At 43.1% G+C, this 15,376-nt stretch overlaps 1 protein-coding gene and 1 pseudogene across 9 annotated transcripts in view; one reads left to right on the top strand and one right to left on the bottom strand.

Annotated features, from left to right (window-relative positions):
- The window catches only part of Rev1 (REV1, DNA directed polymerase), a 102,999-nt gene extending 87,629 nt beyond the window's left edge, over positions 1 to 15,370 (top strand). For all 9 annotated transcript variants that reach the window (XM_023717379.1, XM_004633194.2, XM_004633193.2 and 6 more), the window contains 11 exons: positions 5,257 to 5,477; positions 6,636 to 6,808; positions 8,911 to 9,013; positions 10,360 to 10,525; positions 10,720 to 10,922; positions 12,142 to 12,375; positions 13,143 to 13,263; positions 13,812 to 14,023; positions 14,118 to 14,274; positions 14,515 to 14,617; positions 15,177 to 15,370. In XM_023717379.1, the coding sequence (XP_023573147.1) occupies positions 5,257 to 5,477; positions 6,636 to 6,808; positions 8,911 to 9,013; positions 10,360 to 10,525; positions 10,720 to 10,922; positions 12,142 to 12,375; positions 13,143 to 13,263; positions 13,812 to 14,023; positions 14,118 to 14,274; positions 14,515 to 14,617; positions 15,177 to 15,288 (1,805 nt within the window). In that variant the 3' untranslated portion in view covers positions 15,289 to 15,370. The remainder of the gene's footprint in view (positions 1 to 5,256; positions 5,478 to 6,635; positions 6,809 to 8,910; positions 9,014 to 10,359; positions 10,526 to 10,719; positions 10,923 to 12,141; positions 12,376 to 13,142; positions 13,264 to 13,811; positions 14,024 to 14,117; positions 14,275 to 14,514; positions 14,618 to 15,176) is intronic.
- Positions 3 to 1,124, bottom strand: LOC105742436 (annotated as a pseudogene).
- Positions 15,371 to 15,376: the final 6 nt, after the last annotated feature.

Raw genomic sequence — 15,376 nt, 5'->3', positions numbered from 1 at the left:
ATGAGTTTCCTCTTGTATTGTGCAATTTTGGCCATACTTGTAGTCTGATTCTTTTGTAGTTCACTAATATCTTCAGATATGATATCTAATCTGGTCTGATGCTGTTTAGTCATCTGATCTTGAACCTTCAGTCTTCGGAGAAGTTCTTTAAAACCTACCATGGGTACAGGAATTAACTTTTCAGAATCAGGGTTATCCACCTTGGCTTGTTCTCAAATAATAGGATCAACACCCGCAGGAGGATTCTGTAAAAGCTACTTGATCTGTGCAGGAGAAAGTTCTGTTCTAGTCATAGAAAGGGTTACACCAAGTTGCTGCAGTTGTGTTTTTATATTGGCTTGTTCAAAATGGGCATACAGTGTGGTAGCTGGAACTCTTCGTGAAATACCATTCGGAGAATGCTCAACAACATAAATGACAACTTCTGTCTGATCATCAGGCAATGTTTTAATACCCTCTACATTTACAGCAAGGGTCTGGTTTCCTCCCAAAACTTTATGTAATGATTCTACCAACTGCTGTTGCTGACTTCGAATATCTGTTTCTTTTTTGTTGAAAACTAAAACCACTAGCCCATCTTCATCTTTATTATTGGGCATACAACTATAACCTACAGCCTTAAACCGGCAAAAAGGGTTTTCTTGTGTGAATTCCACTGGTGGAATATTATTGTTGAAATATCCTTTTCCTGTTCCCCAGAAAGCCTGCAGTTGATTCCATTTTGCTAAAATAGCATCTCTCTCGTCCCCCAATAGTGTTGGAGCAGAAAGAGCACTTGCAGTATTTATCAGCTGGTTGGACTGGGTAGGAACTTGTGTGGGTTGACTGAAGAGACCATCTAATGTAGATTGTTGCTGTTGCTGTGTATTAAATCCTCCAAATCCCAGTCCAGTTCCCAAACCAGTACTTAAACCAGTACTACTTCCCGTTGTTGTTCCAAAACTGGTACCAAATACAAAACCTTTGTTCTGAGTACCACCAAAGAGTCCAGTAGTGCCTGTGTTAGTTGGGGCAGAAAAGCTGAATGCAGAACCTGCAGCTGTAGATGTTGTCCCAAATCCTCCAAACCCACCTGCGGGTGCTGCGGTGGCTGCAGCGGTGCCCAAGGTACCCAAAGGTTCCCAAAATTGAAAGCCATGTCACGGGAGCCGGGGGCCGTCGTGACGCAATGTCCAGTGCGTTCTTCTTTTCCGTCCGGCGGGGAACCAAGAACAGGTGTTTTTATTTAAACTTTTATCTGGTAGAGTGGGTTTCATAGTCTTAGAATCTTTTTTAAAACATTAGGGCCAGCGAGATAGCTCAGCAGGTCAAGTGCCTGCTTTGGCAAGCACAGGGACCAGGGTTAGATCGCTGGTTCCACATGCCAAGCCAGCCCTGCCCCTGGGGGCACACTGAGCCAGCAAGTGAGTCTAGGTGTGGGGGCACACCCCTATAATCCCGGTCCTGGGGAGGCTGAAAACAGAAGGATCACTGTGAGTCAAAGCTGCATAGTGAGACCCTGTAACAAATACATAAATGAGTAATACATTAAATGTCCTGAAAAATGAAATCAAATTCTACAGTGATTATCTTATCAGTTTATTAAGTCCTTAATTGATGTATTTTAGTTTTGTGGCAGTCAATTTTACTTTTATTTCTTAGGTAGAAAAACCAAGGACTCTTTAAGAAATAATTTTAAAAGATATCTGACTTTTGGTCCTTTAAATAAATCTTAGGTGAAATAGTGTACCTCTAGGTTCATGATACAGTTCCAACAGTTGACTGGCTCTCCATGTTTGTAAAATCAGAGCAGCTGCCTAGCAGGTGCCAGGATCTGTGTTTTCTCTCTACCATTGGTGGCAAGAAAGTAAACAAATCATGCTGGAAGAGAAATGTGGAAAAGCCCCACTGCAAACTAAGTCATGCTGCAGATCTCATGAGAGTTCTCTGAGTTTAGCAAACAATTCTAAAGTGCAAACTATATGAACTGTATTAGAAATAAAATGTACAAATGAAATCCTGTGGGTGTTTTGACTGTAGATCCTGAACAGAGCTTCCATTTACTATCTCTCTCAGGACCAAGGGCAGGATTTTAGTTATTTCAAGCTTTTGTGTGTAGTTACCTATTGCTACAAAGCAAGCTGTGTGAGTTTTGCAAAGCAGCCATATAAATTTATTTTTACTCATTTTTTGCATTGTTGGCAAATGAACTCAGTTTTACGCGTGTTTCTAAGCGCAGGTTTTACCACTAAGCCTCACTCCTACTTAGCCCTGGGCACATTGAGAATAGAGAGTTTTAAAGTTTGCTAAAATTAGACTTAGTAGTATTTTGGATGAATATTTTAACCATAATAAAGGTGTATCAACAATTCCTATAATCAGTCATAAAATGTTATGCCACAATTGTGAATGAGGTTTAAAGCCTCCAGACCCTAATAACACAAAAGAATATATTCATATTGGAAATATGAAATATGATATTTTTATGTTCAAGTTGCAGTTTAATTTGAACAGTGCCCTTATGAAATCAAACTAGCAAATGACTGGATGGCAGATTTTAAACAGTTTTAACAGTTTTATATAGATTGGAACCATTGTTTAGCTACATGTCACTTTAATTGATTTTACTAGCTTAATTCTTAGCTCACCAGGGTGGCTGTGAGCAAGCAGCCTAAATGGTAGAAATGCACAGACGCTCTATTCTGGTGGCTGGAAGGCACAGCAAAGCAGCCCTCAGCTTGCTCTCTGTCCTCACGCAGTCGCCCCTGTGAGGCCCGGCCCTATCTCTCTCTGCTGAGCACTCTTCCTGGAGAAGGCCAGTCCGTACGGCCTTCCCTGAATGCCCTCTTTGAAAACTGCCCAAGGAGAGGGAGATGGGGCGAGGACTTCAGCATAAGCTTTAGGAAGATACACTTTAATCCAGAACAACATTCTTTCAGTTAAATTGACTGTAAGTTTTTAAAATTAGACAAAATTTTTAATTTCATGACCTAGTAATGCTACCATTCACTTCCATTTGCTTTCTGGCTAGAAAGCCTTTGTTCCTTTAAGGGCTAGTTTGAGGTCATGTGTCCTGTCTGGACTCTGAGGCATAGCCTTGAATTAAGTAATGTCCAAAACATGAGGGCAGCAAGATGGGCTCTGCTTTTGTTTTGTAGGTGCTGTCATACATTGCTCAAGAGTGGTTCATGTGTTCGTTCTACTGACTTGTTAAGTCCCCAAATTCTTAATCTGGCTGATTCAGGATATTTCTGGTATGGGAAATGTCAGCCTTCTACGGTGTTACTCCTGTCCTGAGGACAGTATTGTATTCCATCATCTCCCCAAGTGTGTCCCACGGAATATATACCACACACTAAAAACAGGTTTCATAGGCAGGGAGGGGTGGCACACTTGTGTATCCCAGCTGGTGAGAGTCTAAGACAGGAGGACTGCTGCAAGTTGATGGCTGGCCTGGGCTACAGAGTGAGTTCCAGGCCAGTGTGAACTGCAATAGCAAGACTCTGTCTCAAAGGAAAGGCTGAGGGGGAATGGGGCTTCCTGTACGTGTGGGTACCTTCTGCGGTGCAGGGCCCAGTAAAGTCCCATCTTCTGAGACTCATAATGACCCTATTTATTTTTGCCAAAGCTACTTGATGATATAATAGTACTTACTATATCTTCTGGAACCTTGTCCTCTTAAATAATAACCAGAAGAAATTCATTAGTCATCTCCTTTACCCACAATCTCTTTAGTCACCATGTATCTGTAAATGTTTTTAAGCACATAATGTTCTGAGCTATTCTAATAAACAATTAGACTAGCTGCATAAGTAGGAAAAACACAACAGTGAGCATGTTTTAGGGAAATTCCACAGAATGATTATGTGTTACATCAACACATGTTTCTTAGCCTCACATGGTAGTGCACACCTGTAATCCTAGAACTTAGGGAGGCAAAGAGCAAAGGTGTTTTAAGTTCAAGCTCACCCTGGAAAATTAGGATGACCCTAACTCAAAGAATGAAAAATTCAGTTACATTAGGCAAGTTATGACTGATTTGATTATATTTAAAGTAAGAGCCTTGCCTGCGTAGGCAGAGCACAGGGGCCAGAGTTCAATCCCTGCACCACAAGCCATGCCGGCACCTCCCCAGGGGCGCACTGAGACATCCATTGAAACTGGGCGTGTCAGCGCATGCCTGTAATCCCAGCACGTGGGAGGCTGAACAGAGGATCACTATGAGTCTGATCTGTGTAGTGAGACCCTGTAGGCCCTGTACTAAATACAAAAATAGTAATAGTAATAAGCCAGAAGTCACTGCACTACAGCCCTCGCAGGAGCCATCAGGTCGTAGGGACATCTGCACAGCTGCAGGCATCTTCGTGTGCCCTCTTGAGGGAGGCGTCATCTTCATAAGGGAACTAGACCTGTCTTCCCCTCACTGCCACTTGGTTGGTTAGAACTTCATCTTTGCGTCATCGATACTGTTGAGAGCTTGCTTGGAAGTTGTAGCAGCGTGTGCAGCTACTCAACGTTTGGCCCAGGAACGGTCGTCTATCCAAGGTGGTCGTCCTCTTTGAACACACCGCTTTGGAAGGGACACACATGGAGTGTTGAGGGCGGAAGGGGACACCTACCTAGCCAGCCAGATCAGCTGAAATCAGCCCTGGCGATCAGTGGGGTGACAGGTATCACGGCCAGATCGCCCTCACATCCTTTTGGTACTGTTTTATTATGGTCTTAACTGTATTTTCAGTTAGGACCCATTGTGTACATTTTATTTCTTACTCAAAGAAAATGTGACTAAAACCAGTTGCAGCGTGGCAGGGTGGTGCACACCTGTAGTCCCAGCACTTGGGAGGCGGCTAAGGCAGGAGGACTGCCATAAGTTCAAGGACAGCCTGGGCTTCATGGAGTCCCTGACATTCTATACATCTGATAGTATTGCATGTCTGAATCACATGATAGGATTGTTTAATCAAGAGTCTTCATTGATCTTCTAGGTGATAGCGATCCTTACATTATTCACTAATAAAAGTCACTGACCGGGCATGGTGGCACTCGCCTATAATCCCAGCATTTATGATTCTGAGGCAAGATAATTACTCTTGAGATTAAGGCCAGTCTCTGCCATGTAGTGAGTTGTAGACCAACCTGAATTACAAAGAGACCTTGTCTCTAAATAAATATGTTAATGAAACTTTAGTTTTGTATTATACAAATGGTGGGTATTTCTTACTACTATATTATTTTTATAGCTTATCTTGGCGTAATTACAAAACTTTTCTTTCCTAGGCATTGGATGTTCAATGGAATCTAAATTGACATCTCTGGGAATTAAAACTTGTGGAGATTTGCAACACATGACCATGGCAAAACTCCAAAAAGAATTTGGTCCCAAAATAGGTCAGACACTGTACAGGTTCTGCCGTGGTTTGGATGACAGACCAGTTCGAACTGAAAAGGAAAGGAAATCAATTTCAGCTGAGATCAACTACGGGATTAGGTTTACCCAGGTAACAGATTTTACCCGGCATTGTTTTCTCTCTGCCTAATCTATAAAACTATTGCTACTTGAAATTGAACCTTAGAACTGTTGGTATTCCCAGAGCTTTTTAAAAGATCGTTTGAAGCCAAGCATGTGGCACCTGCCTGTAATTCCGGCATTTTGGGAAGCTGCAGTGGGAGGGTTGCTGCTTCAAAGCCAACATGGGCAATTAGGAAGACCCTGACTCAGAATAGGGGGGCGGGGGGCAAAGGCTGGGGAGATACTTCCTTGGAAAGGCCTGGGTTCAATCTCCAGTACTGTCACAAAGCATTAAAACTTGAGGAAATTCATGGGAAGGAAGTGCTCCAGATAAGATTGATAAACCTGGATCTTAGGAAGATCTAGTAAAAGATTGTGCTTTGGGGGAAAGAGATGATCATAATTACTCTATTTCCAAGGAAGAATAAAGAACACTGAGATCATCTCCACTGCTGTGTCTCCTCCCAGTACTGGGGACTCAGTTGGGGGCCTTATGTATGTAGGTAAGCCCCATACCACTGAACTGCAGCTCCACTCTTTTTTGACTTAGCTGACGCAGTTTCCCAAATCTGCCATCTTCCTGCTTCAGGCTTCTGAGCTGCTACCATTGCAGGGATGCACCACCATGCCCAGCCCAGAAATGTATTTTTAGTGTTGAAATATTTAAGCTGTAGATACAAGTAGGTTTCATTTAACTAGAAAGTAGTAACAGTGATAACTGGCTAGTTTTTATTTTCATTCACAATATATTTGTATTTGGATCAGTAAGCATCTGAGTAAGGGTTTGAAATCTGATTGAGTTCCTGCTCTTTGCAGTCCATCAGCTCTCTTGGGAATGAAAAGGAGGCTGGCTATAGGAATATAGGAAGGCACACATTTTTGGTAGAATTTAACTTAATATCAAAAATACAAAAGAATTTCATCAGGCCAGAAATGGGTTGGAAACAGCAAGAAAGAAAAAAGGCCTTTTGTTCCCATTACTTTTAACTTTCGTGGAAAGATGTTTTTATTGAAGATACAGTTGAATGATACAAAAGACACTTGGGATAAGACGTAAAAGGCATGATAGCTATTAAAGGTACAAATATGGAGAACTGGTAGATAAAATTTAAGATAATATGGCTGTTTTTCCATGTTTGTCTCCTAGGCAAAAGATGCAGAAGCTTTCCTTCTAAACCTTTCAGAAGAAATCCAAAGACGACTGGAGGCTGCTGGCATGAAGGGTAAACGTTTGACTCTCAAAATCATGGTACGAAAGCCAGGGGCCCCTGTAGAAACTGCAAAATTTGGAGGCCATGGAATTTGTGATAACATTGCCCGGTGAGCTTATCTTGACTTTAACTCTCTGTTCATTTTTCTGTGTTGTAACAAAATATTGAAGGCTGGGGCTTTGTACAGAAGAGGCTTAGCCCAGAAGCTGAAGGTCCAGGGATCTGACACTGGCATTGGCTTGGCTCTTGTGAAGGGTCACCCCATCCCAAGCAGATGGCAGTCACAAGGCAGAGCATGTGCCAGGACAGGTCCCCAAGTGGGGCAGGCCTGGGAGGTGGCAAACCTGGTCTCTGATGACAGCCTGTCAGAACTGACTGGTGCCTGGGGACATGGATGCCAGTTCCTTCTGAGGGCTCAGGGACTCGATACTACTCACTAGCCCCACCCCCCACCCCCACCCCTCACATCACCACCTGGAGGACTGAGCTTCTGAATACGAGCCCTTGGGGACAGGCCACACTGAACTCAGGGCTGTGAGCTGCGGGAGTGTGGGGTTTCCTCACCCACCAGGCTGTCAGCAACCAGGCATGGACAGACAGGAAGGGAAAGACCTGACCAGCATACCAAGGAGGCAGCTGTAGCTTAAGACTCCGCGACACTTTCCCAGAGGGAGATTCCCATTAGTGCTTGGGGAAAAAGCAGAAAGCATTTTTTTAAAACCCTGAGTTGGATGTAAGACTTTAGTTTGTGAAGCTGTCTAGTGTTAAAATTTGATTTGTGACCAATGTGGAAGTACAGCATTTGCATGCCATCCTAATATTTTGCTGCATTTTGTCTATTACATGAACATGTTAAAGACTTGGCCAGGTAGGCAAGTTTATCAACTAGAGTTTTATTAACTGTACATATAGTCAAATGGTGATGGTGCTGCACCAAGATGACTGTTTTCAAACATGGAAGCTGTTTGCTTAACACGTCTGATCGCTTGGAAAACAGGAGATATAAATTGAACAACATAATTCATAAAATACATGTTTTTGCCTCTAGCTTCTTGGAGTGTTAATATTTACCTACTTTCATAAGTGATACACTTGTTTCAGATGGTAGTCAAAGTATTAATGGTCATTTCTATTTAAAAAAAAAACTGATTATTAGATCCTTTCTAAAGAATATAATTGTGGGCCAGGGAGATGGCTCAGTGGAATAAGCGCTTCCCCTGGCACGCACAAGGGTCTGAGTTCAATCCCTGGTTCCGCAAAAAAAAAAAAAAAAAGAATATAATTGTGTTCAGTTAAAAACACTTAATAATAACCTGTTTGGGGAAAAACAAGTAATAGTAATGTCACTGAATCCTAATTCCAGAAAGATACTGGACTTAGGCCAGAGAAGCCAAAAAGGCCCTCAGGAAATATTGAGTGGGTTCAGGGTGCTTTAGCACCTGACCGTGCTGGCCGATCCTCTATCTCTCTTTCAAGAGTGAAGATCCAAGAGTCATTGATTCCAGCCTGCGGGTCTTAGCACGCTGCTTCTATTTCCTTTGTCTTAAGGGCTACACACTTTTAACCCATCTATAAAAACCTCTTTGAGAAAGCAATATGGGAATAAGCATGTTCAGTATTGATTTTGTTCAGTGGCTTTACTTTAAACATAATGAGCTGGTGATACAGCTCAGTGGCTTAAGCACCTGCCTGGCAAATGAAAGGTCCTGAGTTCACTCCCTGGTACTGCCAAGAAAAAGAAAAAAAATACAAAAACATGTATTAACTATACCTCAGTTATGATCTTGTAAACTAAAACTCTTGAAATCTGAAGCCTTGTGGTCACCATGCGTTCATGCTGTCATAGCAGCATGCACACATGCATACGCGTTAACTACAATTTGCCATTCTCTATCCATTTCTCAACTTACTTTAAGTTGACCAGGTCTCCATTAGTGTTGGACCTTAAAGTCTTAGTGTTCTATTTTTCTTTATCCTCTTTGTTGCCAGTGTAATTCATTTGGTATTACTGGCTTCTTCTCAAGGAGGTGGTCTTACTCATTTTATAAACCTGTTTAATATAAAATTTGCTATTTTTCTGTAACTTTTTAAACATTTCCATACTACTGAAGTGCTAGTGAATAAATAGATAGATAGATAGATAGATATAGATATGTATAGATACAGATTGTAGCTTCTGTTTTTTTAAAAAAGTAATTCTATCACTTACAGGACTGTAACTCTTGACCAGGCAACAGATAGTGCAAAAATAATTGGAAAGGCTACACTAAACATGTTTCATACAATGAAACTAAATATATCGGATATGAGAGGGGTAAGTGCATAACATTTAAAACTTCTTTCTGTAAGGTTTCTAGATGCACTGAGACTGCTCTTGGTGGGATATAGGTATCAATGTGTACTTCATTAGCCCTTTTCATATATAAACAAAAACCCAACTTCTCTCTTTAGTCTTGAGAAGTCACATTTGAGAAGAAAAACTTTTCTCCCTAGAATATTTTTTCATAGGTTTTTTTCAAGGATTTTATATACTTTAATAAAGGGTTAATTTTTTTATATGTCACCTTGTCCTTCTGTCCTTATCCAGTAGTATGTGAGGACTAAATCTGTAAATCTTGAACTTTTGAGGGCCTTTTGTAAAATCAGAAACTTCCTCTCATGCCTTAGAACAAAAGGCAGGAAAAGCATCCAAATTCAGATTTATTTATTTATTTATTTATTTATTTATTTATTTTTAAGATTAACCTTCGTAGGCTTAGTTGTGTGCACACAAGTGAATGGGAGTTTTCTGGTTTACTTGCATTGTATTTAAGGGTTAAGCCACTATGCTAACATAATAGAAACTTTTTCGAAAAACTTTAGTTTTATGTGGGTGGTGATCTACAATGTGCCTGCCTGCTCACACTCATCTTTCATATGAAGAGCATTAAAGCAGAGTTGCCGAGTAGGCCGGCCCCTATATTGGACTAGGGGGTGTGCTGTGAATTGAACCCATGGCCTCACATGTGATAAGTACATACAGTACCCACTTAGCTCCACCCCCATACCTTGTTTTTTTTTAACCCATTCATGCCTAGTTTCCATTTTTTGGAATGTCACAAATAATGGAATACATTTTCTCAGTTCTTGTTACCTTGAACTTACTATGAATTTTAAGCAAAAAACCCTGAAACCATTGCCTTACAGAGTACAGCCTTAGTTGGCTAGAACTGCAGTAGAATGCACTATTCCATGTACATGGCTCTCTACAAATGTGCTGATTATTGAGCTGGCTATTCTGTTCATAAGACCAGGAAGAGTAACTACTGAGCACATTCCCAACTTGAAGCACAAGTGTGGTTACATGTGTGACTGGCTCATTGAATAGCTTGAACCAAACAGATCTAATTTAATAAAAAGCTGTCTAATGAGACAGTCAGACATGTGCCACCAGTGGTTGAAGACACCCAGCAGTGAGACATAGGAGTTACAGCCCCATCATGAACGTATTATTGCCTCCTGTGCAGCTTTTAATACACTATATCCCATTTGAGTACTTCAGTTACCTCTTTATTCACAAAACATGATTTTGAAGATAGTAAAGGATTGAGAATTTTGTTTTGTAAGATTCCTATTTTCATTTTAGTTTTCCTAGAAAAATACTCTCTATTCTGGTTCTAGGTTGGGATTCAAGTGAATCAATTGGTTCCTACTAATCCGAACCCTTCCACATGTTCCAGTCGTGCGTTGGCTCAGTCAAGCCGCTTCCCTGGTGGGTCACACTCTGTCCGTGATCTCCTCCAAGTTCAGAAAGCTAGGAAACCCCCAGAGGAAGAGAGCAAGGAAGGTTGGTGGCTCGTCAGCCTGGCTCCCTTACCTTGGGGAGGGGGCAGTTAACTTTAAAGTGGCATGGCTGTGTATGATGGTTTTGTGTTTTTAGAGATGCAGTGAGTGGATGGAGGGAAGTTGTTCCATGATTAAAGGTTTTCTTTGCTCACATGAGCTGAAGAGGCTAGGTGATGTGTTCTTGTACACTTGCAGCGCTCCCGGCAGCCGGGGACATGGAAGCACCATCTGCCCCCAGAACCTGCACTTCCTCAGCACCCTCTTACGCACATCTGCCAGCCACCATCGGTGCTGACACTAATAAGGGCGACTCTTCCCGAAAATGGAATGGGCTGCATTCTTCTGTCACCGTGCACTCAAGACTTAACCTGAGTATAGAGGTCCCATCACCTTCCCAGGTACTTTTTTAGTCTAAAGTACAAAACTCCTATATTATAGATGGTTTTACACACAAAAATGGTATTTTTTTTTTTTTTTCATTTTAATATATACACAGGAGGAGAGCCACAGGGTGACCAAAAGGCAGGTTACTAGGGTGGACTGTGATGTTGCTGAATTCTAAGTGAGCAGTGATGGGGCTTAGCAAAAGAGCTGCTGCCAAGATTTGCAGCTCTTGCAAGGCACAAAGGGTGGCCGGAGAACATCAGCCAGAATCCCCTGGGAACAGCCACTGCCTGTGACGGCAATGTCACGGGGACTTGGCGATCTGTAGTAAATTAGACTAATTTCAAAGGGGTTTCAGCATTTGCAAAGTTTCGTTTGTAGAGTAAATGTTTATAAGCAGCCAGCAGTGGTGAACCTACACCACGCGCGAGGCCCACTGCTGGCAATCTTTATTCTTTGGAGATATGATTGCACTTTCATCTCTCCAAAGAAGTTGGTGACCCACACTGTTACCCTGGGCAGAAGCTGAAAGGTAAGAGCTGGCTGCGAGCGGAGGGCAAGCAGCAATTTTTAAATGCTTGCTGTGGAGTCCAGTTGTCACAGCAGCTAGAAGTAGTTCCTCCAGTGGCGCTGGCTGTCCAGTGTGCGAGGGCAGGTTTCTGAAGGGCTGGACGTGCAGACAGGGGCCTGTCAGAGCAGCAGCAGGAGATGCCAGTGTTGAGGCAGAGAGAAGGCGGCATCTACACACTGCCTCAGCTTGTTGTTTTTGCTTGCAAACTCTGCATCAGCGACGGCATCTCTCCCATGCAAACATAAACGTGGCCATCTTTTCCAGATTGAAGAATGTTAAGTTTGTGAACCAAGGCACCACTGCATTTGTATTTTTTGTCCATTTGAAAGTTGAATTTCTGACCCAGCATGTTATCTGTCCTAGACATCTAACATAGGCTCTTGCCATGAGTGTGCTCCTGTTGGGAGCTACTCCACGGGTGCTTAGGACCTGCTTGAGCGGGGAAGCTGGACAGTGGTGAGCACTGAACCTCCAGACTTGGGCAGAGACACTTGCAAAGATGCGCTGCTCTCAGGGATGGGTAGCTTTTCTAGCCTGGTGCCCTGTGCCTTATGTTCATTATCTTAAAATGTTCCCTTCCCGTGCACCTCATCGCAGAGCACACATTCACTCAAGCTCATGGGAATTTCTTTTTTTTTTTTTTTTTTTTTTTTTTTTTGTAGCTTGATCAGTCTGTTTTAGAAGCACTTCCTTCTGATCTCCGGGAACAGATAGAGCAAGTCTGTGCTGTTCAGCAAGGAGAGCCACATGGTGACAGAAAGAAAGAACCAGTAAATGGCTGTAATACAGGAATTTTGCCACAAGCAGTTGGGACAGTTTTGTTGCAGATACCAGAACCTCAAGAATCAAATAGTGACACAGGAATAAATATTATAGCCCTTCCAGCATTTTCACAGGTAAGTTAATATTAGGGACCTTTTACCATAAAGTACTTTTTTGCCCTCCAGCACATTTCCCTTTTCTCTTTGTGCCCACAGCTTAATAGTGCCCACTGTGGCCCTCAGGGAGGGGGAGGAGGATAGCTGGCTATAGGACACAGACCTTGTTGGGAAGCAGCTGAATTTGGTAATGGGGTGAGGGGCACCGTGTGGGCACACACACTGCCCCAAAGACAGCATGCGCTATGCTCCCCCGGCGCGAGTGCAGCCGGTGATGGTGAACAGAACAGAGCAGCACCCTGCGGTTCTGTTGCCTTTTCTCGCACCTGTTCTGTTCACATCTGTTCTGTTTCCCCGATTATCACTTGTAGTGGTTTTACTTTTGACAACTGGTAATCACATTTGATACTAAGGAGCCATTAAGAATTCATGCAGAGCTGGCCAAATAGCTCAGCAGATTACAGCACCTGCAAGCAGGCACAGGGGCCAGGGGTTCAATCCTCAGGCCTATCATGCCGCCCTCCCCCCCCAGGGGGGCACACTGAGACTGCGATGGAGACTGGGCATGGTGGCACACGCCTGTAAAGTCCTCTTGGGAGGCTATAAACAGGCGGATCACTACAAGTGGGATCTAGTAGTCAGACCCTGAATACCCTGTAGACTACAAAAAAGAATTCATGCAGATCAGAAGTGTGATTTTAAAACTGCATAATTTTGAAGAAATGTTATCTAGGTGCTGTCTAGAGTAAACTCTGGTTTGACTTTCACCTTCCCTTTTGCACTAGGTGGACCCTGAGGTGTTCGCTGCCCTTCCTGCTGAACTGCAGAGGGAACTGAAAGCAGCATATGATCAAAGACAGAGGCAGGGAGAGGACACCACTCACCCGCAGCCCGCCAGCGCCTCCGGTGAGCCGGGGAGCCAAGCAGTGGCATCCTGTTGTGCCGTCATCCTCTCTCTGTGTGGAGAATACACACAGGGCATGCTAAGTGTGCAGCAGGGCTGGGGGGCAGCATGGTCATAGGCGAAACAGTACCTGCATTCTGGGCTTTAAACAGAGGCTGAAGTGTTAACAGAAAGCTCAGCACACTTACCAAGCTAGCTGCCCTTTGATACTGTTACTTGAACTAAAGGATGCAGGCTTTACACACTGAAATCTGCATTTACTGCAACAGTTCTTGAGCATATAGTTGATACTTGCTCAGTTTTCATCTTTAATGCCTACACCCTTACAGAGAAGCTGCATGCCCAAGTGAGCTTAGTAAGTTGTTGAGGTGGGGTAGTGCAGCTGCCCTCACAGCCATGCTGTGTACAGTCCCTACTCTTAGCAGGTGTTTGGGGGATGGGGTGGGTGGAAGCGGCATGAGGTGGGAGGGTTGTTTTGGGGAGGCAGAAAGCAAGCCTATGGGACTGTCCAGATTCATTTGTTGAGGGTTTCACACCTCTCTTATTTCAGTGCCAAAGAATCCACTTCAGCTAAAGCCAGTAGCAGTGAAAGAAAAGAAAAGCAAGAAAAAAACTCACATCAATCCCCAAAAAAGGATTCAGAGTCCTCTGAAAAATAAGCTTAACAGTCCTGCAAAAGCTCTGCCAGGGGCCTGTGGGAGCCCCCAGAAGTTAATGGATGGGTTTCTGAAACATGAAGGACCTCCTGCTGAGAAACCACTGGTAATTTTTATACTTTTAAAATTCACCTTCATCTGATCATAGTATGCCTGGTACACAGCAATACAGCACATTTGTCCTTTGTTTTCTTTAATAGGAAGAACCCTCTGCTTCCACTTCAGGTGTGCCAGGCCTATCTACTCCACAGTCTGAGCAGCCCAGCTGTATTAGACCTTCAGCACCCAATCTCGCTGGAGCTATAGAGTTCAGTGATGTGAAGACCTTGCTCAGAGAGTGGATAACAACCATCTCAGGTTGGCTTGGCCGGTGTCAGATTCCCTAAGATTTGACAGCATGAACAGACTAAGGCATTAACTATCTCCCCCGATTACTTGAAATTCTAGGAGGTTCTTTGGAAAGTCCTTCCCTGTAGCCTGTTCTGCTTGCTCTTACGTCAGTGTAACAGCTGTAGAAATAGCAGTTCTCCTTTACCCCTACAGACCCCTGCTTTTTCAAAAACACACTGGTCCTCACTTGGTTTTTCCCCTCCCTAGATCCAATGGAAGAAGACATTCTGCAAGTTGTGAAATACTGTACTGATCTTATAGAGGAAAAAGATTTGGAAAAGCTGGATCTAGTTATAAAATACATGAAAAGGTAAATCTGTTGAGTTCTTTCAATTTTCAGGGGTTTTTTGATAGAGTCTCTCTCTGCACGGGGCATGTGTTGTTGGCTCAGTGCACCTGGGGGCAGGGCTGGTGCAGCCTGTGGTGCCAGAATTAATCCCCGGTCTCTGCACTTGCCTAAGCAGACACTTGGTCCTCTGAAGTATCTCCCTGGCCTTGTATTCAGTTCTTTTAAGATGGGGGGGGGGGGGGATGCTGTGTCACTATTCATTAAGGGTACATGCAACAAGTGTTACAAGTTCCTGGCAAACAGTGCTATTTCGAATCCAGTAGAAATGTCACAAATGACAACAGGGTAGAAAGTTCAAAATGAGGTTATTCCCTTCTAGGTATAAATCCATCCAACATGGATTAAAATGATGGGCAGTACCTTTCCTTTTATGCAGCCGGACTAGGATTTTACTTTTTGGCCAGGAAAAAAAATACTTTTATGAATTAAAAATGTAGGCAGTGATAAACATGATGCCAGATTTTGAGAAAGGAATTAGTTTAAGGAGCATTCCTGATATTTCTTTTCTCCTCACCTTCAGGTTGATGCAGCAGTCGGTGGAGTCGGTTTGGAATATGGCATTTGATTTTATTCTTGACAACGTTCAGGTGGTTTTACAACAAACTTACGGAAGCACATTAAAAGTTACATGAATAGTGCCAGGGAGCCCGGTGCTCTCTGCTAGCTGTGCCATAAGTGCTTGTGAGGTATTTGCAAAGTGCATGACAGTAATGCTCTCTC

This window comes from Octodon degus, unplaced genomic scaffold, assembly GCF_000260255.1.
Source record: "Octodon degus isolate 3935 unplaced genomic scaffold, OctDeg1.0 scaffold00052, whole genome shotgun sequence".
Taxonomy (NCBI): Eukaryota; Metazoa; Chordata; class Mammalia; order Rodentia; family Octodontidae; genus Octodon; species Octodon degus.
This window is presented reverse-complemented; position numbering and strand designations above follow the sequence as displayed.